Source organism: Canis lupus, chromosome 5, assembly GCF_011100685.1.
Source record: "Canis lupus familiaris isolate Mischka breed German Shepherd chromosome 5, alternate assembly UU_Cfam_GSD_1.0, whole genome shotgun sequence".
NCBI lineage: Eukaryota > Metazoa > Chordata > Mammalia > Carnivora > Canidae > Canis > Canis lupus.
Genome location: NC_049226.1, coordinates 75,095,930 through 75,109,769, shown reverse-complemented (window position 1 = coordinate 75,109,769; position 13,840 = coordinate 75,095,930). Strand labels below are relative to the sequence as shown.

The 13,840-nt window shown below is 36.4% G+C and overlaps 1 protein-coding gene across 1 annotated transcript in view; it reads left to right on the top strand.

Annotated features, from left to right (window-relative positions):
* The window catches only part of CNTNAP4 (contactin associated protein family member 4), a 241,176-nt gene that overhangs the window by 214,350 nt on the left and 12,986 nt on the right, over nt 1-13,840 (top strand). Inside the window, exons 18-21 of the mRNA XM_038538261.1 lie at nt 3,809-4,048; nt 6,089-6,313; nt 7,736-7,869; nt 8,585-8,672. Of these exons, the coding sequence (XP_038394189.1) occupies nt 3,809-4,048; nt 6,089-6,313; nt 7,736-7,869; nt 8,585-8,672 (687 nt within the window). The remainder of the gene's footprint in view (nt 1-3,808; nt 4,049-6,088; nt 6,314-7,735; nt 7,870-8,584; nt 8,673-13,840) is intronic.

Sequence of the window (13,840 nt, the reverse complement as noted above, 5' to 3'; positions counted from 1 at the left end):
TCTTTGAGGAACCTCCACACAGTTTTCCAGAGTGGCTGCACCAGTTCACATTCCCACCAACAGTGTAAGAGGGTTCCCTTTTCTCCGCATCCTCTCCAACATTTGTGGTTTCCTGCCTTGTTAATTTTCCCCATTCTCACTGGTGTGAGGTGGTATCTCATTGTGGTTTTGATTTGTATTTCCCTGATGGCAAGTGATGCAGAGCATTTTCTCATGTGCGTGTTGGCCATGTCTATCTCTTCCTCTGTGAGATTTCTGTTCATGTCTTTTGCCCATTTCATGATTTGATTGTTTGTTTCTTTGCTGTTGGGTTTCAGAAGTTCTTTATAGATCTTGGATACTAGCCCTTTATCTGATACGTCATTCGCAAAAATCTTCTCCCATTCTGTAGGTTGTCTTTTAGTTTTGTTGACTGTATCCTTTGCTGTGCAAAAGCTTCTTATCTTGATGAAGTCCCAATAGTTCATTTTTGCTTTTGTTTCTTTTGCCTTCGTGGATGTATCTTGCAAGAAGTTACTGTGGCTGAGTTCAAAAAGGGTGGCCTGTGTTCTCCTCTAGGATTTTGATGGAATCTTGTCTCACATTTAGATCTTTCATCCATTTTGAGTTTATCTTTGTGTCTGGTGAAAGAGAGTGGTCTAGTTTCATTCTTCTGCATGTGGATGTCCAATTTTCCCAGCACCATTTATTGAAGAGACTGTCTTTCTTCCAGTGGATAGTCTTTCCTCCTTTATCAAATATTAGTTGACCATAAAGTTCAGGGTCCACTTCTGGGTTCTCTATTCTGTTCCATTGATCTATGTGTCTGTTTTTGTGCCAGTACCACACTGTCTTGATGACCACAGCTTTGTAGTACAACCTGAAATCTGGCATTGTGATGCCCCCAGATATGGTTTTCTTTTTTTAAATTCCCCTGGCTATTTGGGATCTTTTCTGATTCCACACAAATCTTAAAATAATTTGTTCTAACTCTCTGAAGAAAGTCCATGGTATTTTGATAGGGATTGCATTAAACGTGTAAATTGCCCTGGGTCACATTGACATTTTCACAATATTAATTCTGCCAATCCATGAGCATGGAATATTTTTCCATCTCTTTGTGCATTTCTATACACTAACAATGAGACTGAAGAAAGAGAAATTAAGGAGTCAATCCCATTTACAATTGCACCCAAAAGCATAAGATACCTAGGAATAAACCTAACCAAAGAGATAAAGGATCTATACCCTAAAAACTATAGAACACTTCTGAAAGAAATTGAGGAAGAAGCTATGGGATTCCTTGTCGAGCAGACAAAACTCCAGCAAAGATGCTAGGAGAATTTGGTCAAAGACTTAACTCTGAGTTCTCGACATTCTGTTGAGATGAGTCAGCAGAGTGTGAGAATAAATAGGGAGGTCTGAAACTAAGGTGAGTAGCAGCTTTAATGTGGAAGGAAAAGGAGAAGAGTCCTAAGAATAAGGGGAGAAGAGAGACTTCAAAAATGGGAGGAGACAGAGTAAGTGTAGGAGGAAGGAAACAAGAAGATTATCAGCTATTCTGAGACTCCGGGATGAGCTAGACTCCTTTGTCCTTGGCGTGCCCACATAAACTGGAATTGGAATATATCTGGTTCCATAGCACACTGCATCTGGATTTATAAATAGAAAATATGACTTCACTGTATTTGCTTCACGGAAGAGGCACTAATTATGTCAACTGAAGTAATTTCAATACACAAATTTAAGTATAGTTGTTCGAATGGAGACCCTTATGTCTATGATCTGAATTCTAAATACCATTAGTGCCATGAGTCATGAGTCCAAAATTCTTAAGAATTCTTTTAGTTTTCCCTTCGTGGTATTTTTGTTATCCAAAAATATAGGATTGATCTATTCAGAAACATTCCTTGGGTTTTTTCCTCATTCTCAGGCTTGAGGACCCAAACTACCCTGTGTGGCCAATAGTGTTCCTCTCTCTGAAGCATCAAGCTCCCACTCCTATGGCATCATCCAGTTTAATGAGCCAGTGCATTAACTGATTGTTAATAATCAGTTATTAATGTCAATTGCTGATTAATTAGTATGATTATAAATAGCTACTGCACAGCTATTATGTGTTGGGCACAGTTTTTTGTGCTAGGGTACAGTGTGATTGAAGCAGCCCTTACCAAAGTGTATCTAATGGCGGGACTCTCGTAATATACAAAGTCTGTTGGTAAAATGTAAAACCTGCTAGATGGTGACAAAGGCCTATTTTTAGGGTCTTTCTGGCCAACTCTTGGTTTTGAAAGTTAAAATAAAAACCTGTTTAATCTCTGAGGATAAGGAGATGTTTATTAATGAAGGCTAGATGAGAGCTAGCTAAGTAAAGTGGTAGAGGAGGGAGGAAGCGCGTCCTAGGAAGAGACGGTTTGTACAGAGCAGGTCTCAGATCCTGATGGTGAGGCAGCATCATCTGTTCAGTGGCAGAGCTCCTTTTTCGAGGACCCGTGACCCTCTAATGCACCTGGGTAGAATCATCCAGACTATTTAGAATACTATTTTCCCACTTCAAGTTCTGAGTAGAAATTGAAGGAACACCTTCAATTTATGGTGTTCCTGGACATCGGGTGAAGGCCCTTTTCGAGCTTACATTCTTACTAGGACATTGCTTATAAAATGTGGGGTCGACTGACCACCTGAATAAGATCCACTTGGGAGGTCTGTTGATTGTTTCGATTCATAGCCCCTGTTTCTGGCCCACAGAATCAGTATTTCTTGGAGTGAGGCTGTATTTTTAAGAAGGCTTCCGTGTGACACATTCCTTAAAGTTTAAGAGCCTCTATACCTTACATAGCAGGATCAGATTCCACTCAGACAGTGGAAACCTCCTCAGGGGTGACTTGATAAGACATACTGTCATGTATTATTCCATAAATGCTATATCACTGTCTCTCCGACAAACCCCTTTCCCCCAGTTTATTGAGAATCTTTCCAAGCTTAGGTCAATCCACACTAGACCAGTATTTAGAAAAAATTCTCTGGGAAATATGCCAGACAAAAGTGAATAATCTTAGTTACCATTTTTTTTAAGATTTTATTTATTTATTCATGAGAGACACAGAGAGAGAGAGAGAGAGAGAGAGAGAGAGATTGAGGCAGAGACACAAGCAGAGGGAGAAGCAGGTTCCATGCAGGGAGCCCGACGTGGGACTCGATCCCGGGTCTCCAGGATCACGCCCTGGGCTTAAGGCAGGTGCTAAACCACTGAGCCATCCGGGCTGCCCAGTACCATGTTTTTGATGGAAGAATAATAACCAAAGACCACATCAGTGCACAGTCGTTAGAAGAACTTAAGGTGTCTTTCATAATTCTCAATAAATTAAAATCATACCAGCATCAGGACCAGGTTTCAATATGAGAAATGGAGCCACACTCACCCCAAATATATGTTGGTTTAAAATTGAAGAAAAAAAAAAAGCTTCTACTTAAGACTGTCAATCCATCTCACTGTTACTTTGCATGAACCTAAGAGCCTTATTTTGTTCTTTGAAAAAAACTCAGAAAAGAAAACCTCTCTGACTTACATTTTAATAAATCCTTTTTAGAAAACCAGTATGAAACAAATTCAACCTTTGGAAAAAACAGAATTCATGTTTTATCTTCTTAGATCTTTTCAATGTTCTGTCACAAATTGCGCTCCCCACATTCTATTGACACATCCAGTTTTGGCCATTCCCAGTAAGGCCAACTTTGGCCGTTCTGTGAGGCCTCCGCTTTGTTTGATCTTTAAATCCTGAATAAAACACCTAGGAACATGTTTCCATTTGTAGTATTTCCCTTCTAGGTGGAACGGCCACCAGACAGAGGGGCTTTCTGGGCTGCATTCGATCTCTGCAGTTGAACGGAATGTCCCTGGACCTGGAAGAAAGAGCTAAGGTGACGCCCGGAGTGGAGCCGGGTTGCAGAGGCCACTGCAGCAGCTATGGAAAATTGTGTCAAAATGGAGGGAAATGCAGAGAAAAGCTCAGTGGCTTCTCTTGTGACTGCACCTTCTCTGCATATACAGGGCCATTCTGTTCGAAGGGTAAGTATGGCTTGGGGTGTCCTAACAGGAAAACTCATCCAATATGAAGAAAACATCCTCCAGTCATTTTCTGGGTGGCTAATTTGAGACAAAAAATGCTTCCATTTCTGATTTTTTTTTTTTTTTTTGCAAATTTCTTGTTTCATGCTAACCCCATTTCATTTCATTGCTATTTGCCTCAAGTCTTTAAAAAATAGTATCTATTAATAATAAATCCTGTAAAGTTTGCTCTAGATGTCTTAAGGTGTTGGCCACTCATTATGCCTTTTTTCCGTCTAATGTTGATGCTCTTAAATGATAAGGCTATCAACAACCTGTCCCACAAGGTGGTTCTCTATTTTAAAATCACTAAAGGCATTATTGTTATTTTTGATGAAGAAAGTCAACTGTGAAAGGAGATTGAGGAAGTGGGGTTTTTTTGTTTTTTGCCAAACAAATATTTTTTCCAAGAATAAAAATAACTTTTTCACTAAATATGCACATGTAACAAAATAGAGATACTCAGGCATTTTGCTCTATGATGTGGCCAATATCTGTGAAGTAAAATAGTGAAATATTTGTCAGTTTGTCTTGTTCACAGACCTATGTCATGGAAGAAAGAAAGAACTGAGTGCAGTATTAAGTGTTCTGGACGGACTTCTCTGAATACACAAACATTTGTTATGCTTTCATAGTTACTCCTAGAAAACTGCCATCATGTTTAATTCAGTTGCTTTATTTGAGTGTGTCTGGGGTACTGAACCTTTTCCTGTAGGAGGCTCACAAAAATTGCCTCCAAATTGAAGCAACTCCTGCTTTGCAAAGAAATCGTGTGGGATTATTTCATGAAAAGTGGGGGAAAAGTCATCTACTTTTTACTGGAACTAACTTATAATTTCAAGTCAACCTGTGATAATAACTTACACATTGCTGCAATCATTCTAGGAGGCTGTTTACATAAAGTTAACGGGCATCTGGGGGGCTCAATGGTTTTAGTGTCTGACTCTTGATCTCGGCTCAGGTCTTGACCTCAGGGTCATGGGTTCTATATAAAGTTAGAACAAAGACCACTTCTTCCCAAGAAATTGTCTTCACTTTCTGAATCTAAATGATTTCTAGTTCAGCTTGCTAAGTGCAATCAAGAATGCTACTCTGTGGCTAAGTATCATATTGCATATAAAAAGTGTATTATAGATAATAAAAATCATAAAACAAACACACAAAAACATTCTTCAAATACCGAGGGAATGGGGATGTTTCTGTGTTACCCTGTGAACATCATTTACAACTCATGTTTCACAACTGGTCCTTTATAGTAATGGAGAGAAGCAGAGTTCAAGGATCCAGCTCTAATTATCCCTATAATACCCTCCTCATGTTCATATATATATATATATATATATATATATATATATATACACACACAAACATGTGGGGTGTGTGTGCATGCATATGCATGTGTGTGTAAATTTGGGATATTAATCTCATATAAGCAAAGTACTACACTTTTGTAAAACTAAGAGAGGCTGGATAGTTCCTTATGTGGATCCACTGCTACACAATGCCCACTGCCCTCTTTTATAATAAGGCTGGATTTAGCTTCTTTTTGTAGGGCACAATAAATAGGGGGAAAGTGTTTGGGCAAAAAGGAACGTTTCTGCCCTTGATCCTGGAAGGTAAGATGACTCTTCAAACGTCCTTCCTTCCTATTACAGGAAAACAAGTGTATTCTAGGTACAAAATAATAGATGGGACTAAAAATTTAAATTAAAAAATGGATGATAAGGGAGATAAAAGCCAAAAACTGGTTTATGTCTGAAGTTAGAGAGGACGGCATTATGCTTTCAATTGTAAGGTTAACTAGTAAGTTAATTATGTGTAATTCTAACATAAAGCCATTTCAAGGACCGTCATAAAAGCTCTATTAATTTTCTGTTATTTAATTCTGGTTTGGGGCTCTTTGTTATATCTATACAATTTGTTATTAATAATTAAATAATATAACTGAAACAAGATCTTTGTATTTAATTTTTTTAACATAAAATGTGTGTATCATTTCAGAGATTTCTGCATATTTTGGATCTGGCTCATCTCTGATTTACAATTTTCAAGAAAATTATTCCTTAAGTAAAAATTCCAGCTCCCACGCTGCTTCATTTCATGGTGATATGAAGCTGAGCAGAGAAATGATCAAATTTAGCTTTCGAACAACACGAGCACCAAGCTTACTGCTTTATGTGAGCTCCTTTTATAAAGAATACCTTTCAGTTATCATTGCCAAAAATGGTGAGTGCTTTTTAGATGAGAGTGAGAGAAAATTGAATTAGAACATTAGATTAGTAATAATATGGATCATTCTCATGTTCTTGCCTTTCAAACTACAAACAAGAAGAGAAGTGTGCCTGTTTTTTTTTGTATTGAGCTTTGTTTTTCAATACTATCCTAGAAATTTAATCTGAAAGGATTACTTAAAATTATTAAAATAGCTTTAGCTTGTTATAATTTTGATGATTTCACACACTCAATGTTAATTTTTTATTTCTATAAAATATTTATCATATTTTAATATTACTTGAAGCTCTTTATGATATTCCATGTCATATCAGTATCAATTTTGTGGTTCATTTTGAAATAAGACGACTATTTGTATATAATAAATATTTCCTACAATTAAAACTAGAGAAATTTTGAGAGGATGTTAACAACCTAGCATTATATATAAGAAAAGGTCCACAAATCTGTTGCTTCTAGTGGTCAGCAATGCAATAGTCATGGGAAATGCTGGCACATCAGTGCAGGGCAATGACTTGTGTGGATTAGGATATGTGTATGCTACAGAAACTTTGTCACAGAAAACCACTTGCTGATGTTTTTTCTCCTCCCTATATTCAGATTAAAGATAAAAATTCTATAGATAAATAATCTGAGTAAGGAAAATAAATGTATAAACTTGAATATATCATTTCAGCTAAAATAAATATGGCTCAAGGGCACTGAACACTAAAATAAAAATAATACCGTTTAATAAGTATATTTACCTTCATTTGTGTACCTTTTGAGCTTGAAGCTTATTTATGCATTAGGATATTTTCTTTGTTAAATTGGAGATACCCTGTGAAATAAATTAATTGGCATTTTGCAGGCAGCTAAGTGAGTAATATTAGTTCTCATGGTAAGTGTGGCTAAAAACCATTCATTTAATCCTAACTTCATTCCAAAGTCTATGACCATGACTACTTGGAAATATTTCTCATCTTTAGTAAAACTGCATTTGCTTATAAAAATTCCATTAATCAATTGCATTTTAGGAGTGACAGGTGTGTTTTTTCAAAGATGAGATTATGGAAACATGTTAATGCAATATTCCACAATAGTTTGGCATTTCATAATATACTAAGGTGTATCTTTTTAAGCTAGAGGCTAGTGTAGAGACCTGCTTACACTTAGCTGCATATTTGACTTGTAGGGGAAAAATTAGATATTTGCAGGAAAGACTGCTTCTTGGCAACATGCTTGGTCTTGATCTGGAAAGTAGTGCAATTTGACATAGAAGCTGACTTCTGGAATTATAAAGAAAAGAAACATCCAAATAAGCTACTGTGAATTTTCCACCAGAAATCAGTAGCTAGAAAAGAGTACTCTGAGTTTTTGTAAGTAGTTCTTAAAGTACAATTTAACTAAAACTATAACTTCTCTTCCCTACTTTAGGAAGTTTGCAGATCAGGTACAAACTAAATAGATACCAAGAACCTGATGTCATTAACTTTGATTTCAAAAACATGGCGGATGGGCAGCTTCACCACGTGGATATTAACAGAGAGGAAGGAGTGGTCTTTGTAGAGGTAATACAGTAAATTCAATGGAAGTGTAGTAGTGGTCACCGTTTTGATTTCCCAGCATGGACTGTCAGCAGAATTACGATAATGAATAGACTAAAGACATCCTCCCAGTGCTGCTCTTGCCCACGCCATAGACAGACTGTCAAATGCGGTCTAGTTTTTGAAAGGATAAAGATTCTGTCCAAGACATTACTGATAGTTGATACCAAAAATGTCAATGTTATACATTATTCGGGAGGGAAAGCCATCTATTTTATCATATGTACCACTCAGTAGGGGTATTGCTACTCTAATGAAACCAATGGAATTGTTCACTGTACCAGCTTTTGAAGAAAAGCATGAATGTTTTGGCCCTCTACATAGAGGAAAAATTTCGTAGCTGAATGACTCAAGAGAAAATACCAACCTAGCTAAAAGTATCAAGGTGAAAATAACTTGTATCTTTTTTTTAGCTTTACCATAAGTTTTGGATTTCTCATACAGTGAGAAAATTAGACTGATATAAGGGAATAGGAGGTTGGGGTGCACTGATATCTGAGGGTACAATAAGTTTCCATCCTTGTAAATGACTTTTTTAGATTTGTTTTTCTAACTCTTTGGGGACATACTAATTAATTGCCTATTTTATCATTTTCTTTTGTCTTCCTTTGCTTTCTGTTCTCTTCCCAACAAAATGGCATCCCATCTGGCTGTTTAATCTCATGTAACAATTCTATAGATTGACGAGAATGCAAAGAGACAAGTCCACCTGTCATCAGGTACAGAATTCAGTGCCATCAGGTCTCTTGTACTGGGCAGGATTTTAGGTAAGTAAAGGCACGACCTTCCCCTAATCATGACGCATAAAGATCAGAAGAGTCCTATTCCAAATATACACATGTACACATAGGCCACACACAAATTCATCATGCCAAAAGAAATCTCCTGTTTTATTTTAATTACAAAATGAGTGATGATCCAGGCAGAAACTGTACCTTCTCGGAGGTTTATGTAACCATGTGCAGGGACTTCCTGCTGAGCAAGCATGATCCCTTGATAGTAATGCTTCTGTGGTCTCTGCATAATGAAACATGATATTGTTCTCACACTTCCAAAAGATCAAACAATAAAGGTAAAAATAACAGACTATGTATCACTCAGCTGCCAAATGCACAGGTTGTCATCTAATGATCAAACTAGGCCCAGGCCTAAGAGAGAAGGGAGGGGGGTGCCATTGCTTTTCTTCAAGTTCATGAATCTGCTTTAGGTTCTGGCTTGGATCCTGTTTACCTTGTTGAAATGTGATAGTGACTTGCCGCTCTTCCTGGAACCCAGTGTTTATTTAAATGTGATTATTATTTATATCCACCAATTACTTCTGATATTAGCACTGAAGTAGAAACATACTCTTACCATTTTAACATCAAAATGTATATATATACATTTTTTAATACTTGCCAACAAAGACTAAATGGAAAGAGGGACAGTACGTTTTGAAAGGGTTTTCTTTTTAGTTATAAGTAAATTATAATTTCACATTATTTGGTGGGGGTGGGGGACCTCTTGCAGTCTGATTTTCATTTCTTGTTTGATACTTAACAATAACCTGGAATATTTTGCCCCAAATAGTAAATGGAATGTTTTATTTTTTGAACTCTTTAGCTAAGCTATTTGTACCTTGACTAATCATTCCTTACATTCCCTGTACATAATCTCAGAATCCTGAGAATGTTTGATTAAAACCACGGGTGAATGATCAAAATACTGGCCCTTGAGAAGGTTAATAGTTAAATTTATAAATATTTATAGGCTTTTTAGGACTGTGATGAGCACCAAAATTGTGTGCAATCATTCTCCAAACAAACGGGAAATACAAATTGCAATGTTCTCTCAGTATGCTAGAGTGGACACGTGCAAAGTACTTCTTAGATATTTGGAAACTTAACTGAAAAATTCAAAGTGAGTTTCATTGTGTAAATTATGTAAATTCAACTATAGTAATAAAAAAAATCAAGTAAATATAACAAATCCTGATCTCAAGAGTTCCTCAGTCTAGCAGGGTCTGAGACAAGGCATTACATAAAAATGTAAAACATAAGATAGAAAATTTTAACAGTCATGCATAATGTTAATACAATCATATTTCTGAAGAAATAAAATCTTCAAATTTAATGCCACAGTTACTGATGAAAATACTTTTTGTGAGTAGAAATATGTTAAATGTATTATAAAACAATTGGGAAACTTATCTGCATTCTATTAGGAGGATTGCATTAATTAAACAGAGGAATAATAAGATTCATTATATAAATATTTCCCTTTTTGTAAATGAGTCGAGAGATAAGTAGGGAATTAAAGATGTTAATGTTTTTATTCAAGAATAACATATTATTAAAATGCATATCACTCATACTGAGAAGTAAGATTAAAGTCCAGATTCAACAATGAATTTTATAGTCTGAATCAACTCATTCTTCTAAAAGTATAGATAAGAATTTATATGGCATGTACCTAAGGTGTTGATCTTGACCAAGGGCTAATTGTCTATTCAAGTCATTTGTAATTCAAAGGAAAGTAATAATTTATGGTCAAATTTGGTGTGGTATATGAATTTACAATAAAATATATGTAGTATATTATTATATTTTAATATAGCATATTAATTTATAATAAAATAGATGCTAAAATGGAGCTATTAATTTTCCAGAGAGTGTTCAGTCTTGGAGTTTATTATGTTAGACTGGGTCCTCCAAGAAGCAGTTGCTAAGACAAAATTAACCATGTGAAGATTTTATTCAGGGAACACTTGTAAAAAAGAAAGTGGAGACAGAGCAGGCCAAGACTGGCAGAGCCATCAGATGGCCATGCAACTCTGCCTCCAAATGAAGGAGAGAGAGAGGAAAAGTTAAAAGTATCCTGGAAATCTGTGCAATCTCAGAGGGGTTGAGCAGTCTTTGGGGAACCCTTGAGCCAACTAGCCATCAGAAGAATCTCCTGTTTCCCCAGAATGAGGAACCCCTTAGGAACCTCTGCTATGATCAGCCACCACTGGGAACCACCCACATGAAGCATGGTCTTGGCCCAAGTATAAAGATAGATTTCAGAGTCTGGAAGCTGAGGCTCTTGTTTGATTACTCTCCTCTAGTTGGAGGTCTGCAAAGCACATTCTCGGGCCCAATGCTTACCAATATGTTTTTCCTATTTGGAAGCCTGTGTGGCTCAGATTCATCTAGCACATACTCTGTGATCAACTGCCGTGTATACAGAGAATGCCATTCAGCAAGGTGGACATTACACCTGCCCTCAAAGAGCTCATGGTTATTGGGCATATACACATAATGGTTATACAAAATGTTCTTGTGTATCCAGTTGAGTATAATGTATCCTAGGTTGCTTTAAGATAAAATAGTTCCCAATTACCCTCCAAAAAATGAGTTAAAATATTTGTATCATTTTATAATTTCTGAATATTTCTTTTAAGAGAGCAGAATATAAACATTCATCAGTCTTTTTTTGGGGGAGTTGTAATTTGTCTGCCTTTTCAACCAAGGACAGAAGATATGACCCTTCACTGCCACTTTAGATGGAAACCCAGAAAGGACATATTTTCCCTCTTTCAACTTTCTCCATTACTCATATTTTAAATTTAGGAAGAACTGTGAGATAATTTTGGATTATTGTCACTATGAACAAACATTACTAGCAGATACTCAAAAGGAAGGTAAATTTTAGAAATAATATAAAACTGTATTATGACAACACGGAAACCATCTCTAACTCCCTATTACACTTAAAATATTTAAGGACTCAGTAACTTCTACAATAATAATCACTAGCAGTTGGGAACTGTGGTGGGAAGATCAAGGTTTTCACCAGGCAGCTTAGTTCAGATCCTCCTACGATCAACTTCAACTACATTAAATCTGCTCTTCATATTCATAACTCACTATAAAATTAAGCTCTGAATCCTGTATCTAAATACTTTTCTATGTTGTAATAGTCTCATGATTTATTTTAGTAAAAGCTGGATGATGATTTTCACTCACTGTGAGTGCTCTGTATATGCTTTTGCATATTAGAGATCTTGATCAATAGTCATTATTCATCTCTTCTGAGGACGCAGAGCCAGGAGGTACCTCAGCTAACTGCGTGGAGATTAGGCCAGATGTAAATGTCTGTAGTCAGCAAGGAAAGGACAACCACTCAGTCTCCACTGAAGAGCTGTAAGAACAATCTCCAGTGTGTCAGAAATCTTTTATGTAAAACTCGCTTCAGTGCCTAGAGGTGAAGAAAGATCAATCAGATGACTTGAGTCCTGATTGTGTAAGTATATTGTGAAATGACACTTAAGATAATCGTTATTTTAAAAACAAATTTTAAAAGAAAAATACGGCTTAAAACGAAAGCAGTAAGAAATCTTACTGTTTTTTCTTCATCAGGTGGATTTTTGAATATTTTAACAATTAAAACATCCTCAATACATAGAGTGGCTTCATCTTTGTGTTTCCAGAGAATTAGCAACATTATTTTGAACTGGCCATACCTAGAAACTTAAAAACACCTTTCTCCTCATCATGATTCATGAGTATAGATCAAAGTGTCATGTCCCAAAGAACATTCAGGTTGCTGAAACATGTTATCTGATTTTAATTATAGAGCAAATGGTACGGTAGACATTGGGATTTTGTCAGAGGCTCATATAATTAGAAGGATGTGCTCCAGGTGGGAAGGACGAGTCGGCTCCTTTGACAATGATATCACCCTCATCGCTTTCACTTGGCAGTCAAACATAATAAAACAGAGCTCTACTTACACTTCAAAAAAAAAAAAAAAAAAAACAAATGATAAAAGCACAAGTCACACATCTCAAATTATATATTTATCAGCTGCCAAATCTAGGTACAATGATAAAACAAGAATAATTTCTAAGATAAAAAAGAGAAAGCAATTGTTTATTTCTTTAATTACTGACATGCTTGAAAATATACCTGCACGAGGAATAAGTAAAAAATCAAGTCATTATCAGGGACTGACACTATTGTGTGAGTGACTTTATTAAAGAACAGGAATTGATGGATGAGAAGAGAGAATGAGGTTGGCAGGAGAGTTGGATACTTCAGGAGTTTGAGGCACAAAGCAAGGAGATGCTGGCCAGGCCAGCCTAGTGATAAGCTATGAGACTGGTCAGTCAGCGTAAGAGCAATGAAATGTGAATTCTGCTAGCGTTGTCTGTTAAGTATAATAGAGGGTTAGAGATGATTTCTGTGTCATCGTAGTACAATTTGATATTATTACCTAAAAATTACCCTCCTTGCTTGATAACTGCTACTCATGTTTGTTAACGATGAGTGGAGTTAAAATTTTGTTACTCTGGTCCGTTTCCTTTGTAAAAATGAGAGGAAGCAGTTTTTTTTCTTTCTGGTCTTCCTTCAAAAAGGAAAACAGTCTGATGTCATTTCTCTGAAGTATATTGTTCACATAGATTAAGTACTGATGCCAAAGCGAATGATTCCTCAATCAGCTCCTTTAAGAGAACTCTTAACTTGGACATTATATAAGGAGTGGTCTTGGGATCCCTGGGTGGCTCAGCGGTTTAGCACCTGCCTTTGGCCCAAGGCATGATCCTGGAGTCCCGGGATCGAGTCCCACATCAGGCTCCCTGCATCGAGTCTGCTTCTCCCTCTGCCTGTGTCTCTGCCTCTCTCTGTGTGTCTTTCATGAATTAATAACTAAAATCTTAAAAAAAAAAAGAGATCTCTCTAAGATGTAATTAATCAAAGGAAATATGCAGGTATAAAGTTGCTTTGCTAACTCATTAAGGTTTTGTTGGGTCACAATGCCGCACATGGAAAAAAAATCTCAATTAAGACCATTACACAATCTTGAAATTGCATAAAACCTCTCATGGAAAAATGTGTTCACATCTTGAATGATATAATTTAACCTATTGTAGAATGACCGAAAAATCACTGTTCAAAGGCTGAGTGAAGTTTAC